The sequence below is a fragment of the Crinia signifera genome, chromosome 2 (assembly GCF_055691185.1).
Source record: "Crinia signifera chromosome 2, ASM5569118v1, whole genome shotgun sequence".
Lineage (NCBI taxonomy): Eukaryota > Metazoa > Chordata > Amphibia > Anura > Myobatrachidae > Crinia > Crinia signifera.
Window position 1 is genome coordinate 237,835,887 of NC_139218.1, and position 4,735 is coordinate 237,840,621.

At 46.2% G+C, this 4,735-nt stretch overlaps 1 protein-coding gene across 1 annotated transcript; it reads right to left on the reverse strand.

Annotated features, from left to right (window-relative positions):
* Positions 1–296: 296 nt before the first annotated feature.
* On the reverse strand, positions 297–1,391 carry LOC146059006 (uncharacterized). Its single transcript, XM_083171170.1, has 2 exons — positions 1,201–1,391; positions 297–1,121 (listed from the first exon to the last, which is right to left on the reverse strand). Exons 1-2 carry the CDS (start codon positions 1,328–1,330, stop codon positions 637–639), a joined length of 615 nt encoding a protein of 204 aa, XP_083027296.1. The 5' UTR covers positions 1,331–1,391; the 3' UTR covers positions 297–636.
* Between the last annotated feature and the right edge of the window lie 3,344 nt (positions 1,392–4,735).

A 4,735-nucleotide genomic window follows, 5' to 3' on the forward strand; every position in this document is an offset into this window, starting at 1 on the left:
AACAGTTCACATTTTCCAGACAACCTAGCTGCTGCACAGCTGCACTCATTAATCACTGACACATTTTAAAAGATACACAGATGGAGCTAATTAGCTCACTTGTGATTCTGTGAGGAGACCTGCAAAACATGCACTGTTGGTAGCTCTCGAGGACTAGGGTTGGCTACCCCAGCCCTACACAATATGTGTGTGACACACACACACACAAATAATTAATTGGATGTTCAACACTGCACACAAAACATTTCACATCAAACATGTTCATTTAAGGCTTTTTAAATATTTTATTGCGGTTAAGCTTCACAGCATAAGTTAAGGTTTAATTTTCTTTTTAATAATTAGCAAAAAGAAAAAAACAGATAAAACAAAATGTGCCATTAAAAGAAACATGCGAGACCCAACAGGTGCATGCTGAAATCAAAGGCCACACCAGCATAGGATCTGCATCATCCAGGAATTACGCTAGCCAGGATACCCAACATCAAAACAAGACCCTACATTTGAAAATAGTGAACTTTGGATTTTGGTACCCTTTGCACGGGAATAGAAAGAGTTCTCACAGAGGAAGTGGCCCTCCAGAGCAAAGGTGAATCTTTGAGGCGAAACCACAGGCAAAGTCAATAAGGTGGCACCACTTTATTTCTTCCGCCCTTTTTTCCCCTTGGGTGGGGGGGTCTTGGGGGCAGCCGGTCTTCGTCTCCGTCTGCCTGTGGTGTGAGGAGGCTCCGCTGATGAGGAACGGGGTGGTGGTGGCTCCCTTCTGGCAGCATGGGGTGGGGCAGCAGGTAGATTGGCTGCCTGGGCTGCAACAAGCGCCCTGGCACTGCTGGCAAGGTCCGCCAGAATGTCATTCTGGCGGCTTATCTGCTGCGCAAGATTGTTAAAGGCAGCCGCCAGAATCTCATTTTGGCGGCTGGTCTGCTCTGACATATTAGTCATGGCAGCAACCACCTTCGCCAGCAATACCACTAGGCGCTCATTGCGTTGCCCACTCTCCACCCCTTGCTGCAAAATGGTGTTCAGCAGCTGGCTTTGAATGCTCTCCTGAGGCTGTGTGGTACCCTGCTGTAGTGGTGGGCCTGAAGGGGAAGCTGCTGGTGACACTGGTGGCTCCTCCTCACCTAAATAAGAAAAAAAATTGTCACCATCACATCAATAAACAATGCATGTTAACAAAAACAATGCATTTGCCACATTTACCTGCTAACTCTGCAGCAAAAACCTCCACCGGGAGCTCACTATCCATGTTATATACCCCCCTGATCTCTGCCTCATCGATGACATCTACTACAGTCTGCTCCAGGGGGGTCATCTCCAGATGTGATGGCATAGGGCCACTCCCGGTTGTTATGCTATGGGTCCACCTGTCAGTCAGCTTCCTCTTCAGGCCACTCTTGAAGTCCTGCCACCTAAAAAATGCAAACACAATAAAGTTTAATTACTACATATCTCATGGCCACTGCTACCACACAGCATTACTAGTGAAAAGTTATCATTGTGGCTGCTATGGTATTAAGCAATATAAGTTAACAGCTGACACATTTTTGCATCCATAAAACACCATCACATATTTCCGTCTATTCAAGTTTCAGTAAGAGGACTCATAGAACACATTTTGGGCCTAATTCTAGTTCACTCTTTCTGACAAAATCCTTCTTACATGGACAAAACCATGTGCACTGCAGGTGGGGCAGGTGTAACATGTGCAGAGAGAATTAGATTTGGGTGGGGTTTTACTTCAAAGTGAGATCTATATTGCAGTGTAGAAATAAAGCAGCCAGTATTTACACTGCACAGAAAAAAAATAACTCACCCAAATCTAATTCTCTCTGCACATTTTACATCTGCCCCCCTGCAGTGCACATGTTTTTGTCCATCTAAGAAGGGTTTTGTCAGAAAGAGTGAACTTAATACCTGGTACATTGGGCTGCCTTGATGAGGGCCTAAGGAAAACAAGGTACTTGTGTACTAGCATGGCGCCCACGATAATTAGTAGCCCGATTTTTTATCGCATCGCATGCCATACACCCGATGGCATGCAATGCGATTTTGACCCATATACGATATTAAATTGTATAAGCACCCTAATGCTCAAATGCACCCCCACGCCACCCCCCCCCAAGTATAGACGTGAACCCGAAGCGTGGAGAGCACAGCGAACCCGCGAGGGGTGGCGGTACGCGTCCTACGACCTTTTCATATCCTAACTATCCACGTTGGCGTGGAGTTGATTTTATAAAGTGTGGCGAGCGCAGCGAGGGAACGCGGATACCTGTGAAGCCCGCAAGGGGACACTTATACATGTGAAGGTATCCACGTCCGCTCGCCACGCTTCGGGCTTGCCACACTTTATAAAATCAACTAAACGCCGACGTGGATAGTGGGGGTATGAAAAGGTCGTAGGACGCGTACCGCCGCCCCTCGCTGCGCTCGCCACGCTTCGGGTTCACGTTTATACTTGGGGGGGGGGGGCGTGGGGTGCATTTAAGCACCCATTAGGGTGCTTATACAATTTATAATCGCATGCCATTGCATTGTATGCCATACAATTTTAAAATTGTATGACATTGTAGAACTTCGGCCGTGCTAGTACACAAGTACCGAAAACAATGACATCTACACTTATTGTCCATGGTGCCAGGTGTGATAATCACACCTCCGGCCCAGCACTCCCCTCTATCAATGTGCTCACATCTGTCAATGAAGTAACGAAATATCAACAAACACACCTTTATATGAAATAGTATATTCAATTTAAAAATATTTAGACAAATAACTAAATATCAGGTGAAACTACACACTTGCCTTTTGTGCACAGACTTCACATCCCTCTGCAGTGGTGTCACCTTATTGACTTCATCTGTAATTTGTTCTGCCTGGTTGGTTTGGGCCGGTTGAGCCACTGAACTAGGGCTTGCCTCTGGCTGTGAGGCTGTCCCTTGGGCTGACTCAGACATTTGTCGGCGGCTCTCTCTCCTCCTCCTCCTCCTCCTCCTCTCCTCTGCCTTCCTCTGTATAGTTTTATTCATGGATTGGAGCGTAGCTAAAATCAGCTTTCGTTCAGAGCTAGATCCATCAGACCCAGAGTCAGACATGGTCAGCTCTTCTTAATGACACACCTGTGAGACTTCTCTAGCTCAGGTTCTGACAGCTGTAACCCCTTAGCTCCCTGCTAGCAGTAGTTAGCATTTCTCCATCTGAACTTTCATGGAATTCCTCTATAAGTAATTATTACAGCCTTGGTGCAGCCCTTGATAAACCTCTGCAAATAAGCACTTTGTATTCGGATCTGTAAGCCAGCATTCCTTGTGTTATGAGTAAAGCAGCCCATACACGCTGCTATGAGGGCGTGCTTTCCGTGCTGTACTAGCAGGGATCACATTGTATTGCATTGCTGTGCATGCGTTGTGCATGCAATGCGATGCAATGTGATGAAACCTAAGTACAAAAAGTATGTGCAAGCACATACTTTTTGTACTGTGCGATGAGGTGCTGCGGGACTGCGCACCTCAAAGCACACATCGGGACAGCACGCATAGCAGCGTGTATGGGCAGCTTTAGGCTTCAGTGTTTTTCGGCCTACCAATTCAAGCTTGCCTGGAGTACTGACATCACAGGGTCTGAACATCTGACCATGAATCATAGGCAAACTAGGCAAATGCCTAGGGTGTTTGGAATGCCTAGGGGCACCAGCAGCTTCTGCTGATTAAAATGATATGCAGCATGCCTATACTTTGTGTGTGAGTGCGGTGTATCTGCATACGAAATAGTGTATTCATGGAAATCACTGTACTATAACATTTCATATGCAGATACAGCCACAGTCGCACACATAATATGGCATGCCGCATATCATTTTAATTATCAGAAGCTGCTTGTGTGTCCTGGTCACATAATAATGCAAATAAGATGAATTTTCAGCAAAAAAAGGTGCCCCATGTTAGCAGAGCTGGCCGGGAGCTGCATGGTCTATAGAGTCAAGATGTATGAGGATTGGCTGCCCCCATACAGCAGACAGGTTTTTTGGGATGCCAAAGGAGGCGCGGGCCTCCTCTAGCATCCTTAAAAACTGTCTGCTATTAGGGGGAAGCCATTTTGTAATGGTCATTTTTCATTAGAACTGCAGGAGGAGACGGAGCCGGGAGAAGATCTGCGCTGCGGGACCCTGAATGCGGCGGCATGCGGAGGGGTAAGGGGGGGTGTTTAACTTCACTTGGGAAGGTGGGTGGGAGGGCTAAGGGGAGGGGAGGCGGCGCTGCCGATATCCGCGGGAGGAGCGCAAATATTCTAGTTACGCGGCTGATGTGCATTATGTTTATAAGGACATTAATAATGTATAGTATGTCATGTGTAAGGGGCATTACTGTGTGGTATTATGTCCATTACTAATGTGTGGCATTATGTGTATAAGGTGTTCTACTGTATGGTGTAACATATCGAATGGGCACTACTGTGTGGTCTAATGTGAAAAAAGAGCCATTCAGTGTGATGTAATGTGAATAATGGGCACTACTGTGAGGAGAAGTAAAGTATATACGATTAAGTGGTACTACTAAGTGATGTAACGTGAATACGGGACACTATCGCATGATATAATGTGAATAAAGTTGCACTAATGTGTGGCATAATTTGAATTGGGGGTACTATTGTGTGGCCATGCCCCTTCCTAGCGAGAACACACCCCTTTTTGGGATGCGTGCCAAATGTGCGCACTATTTCTATTTAAAATACAGAG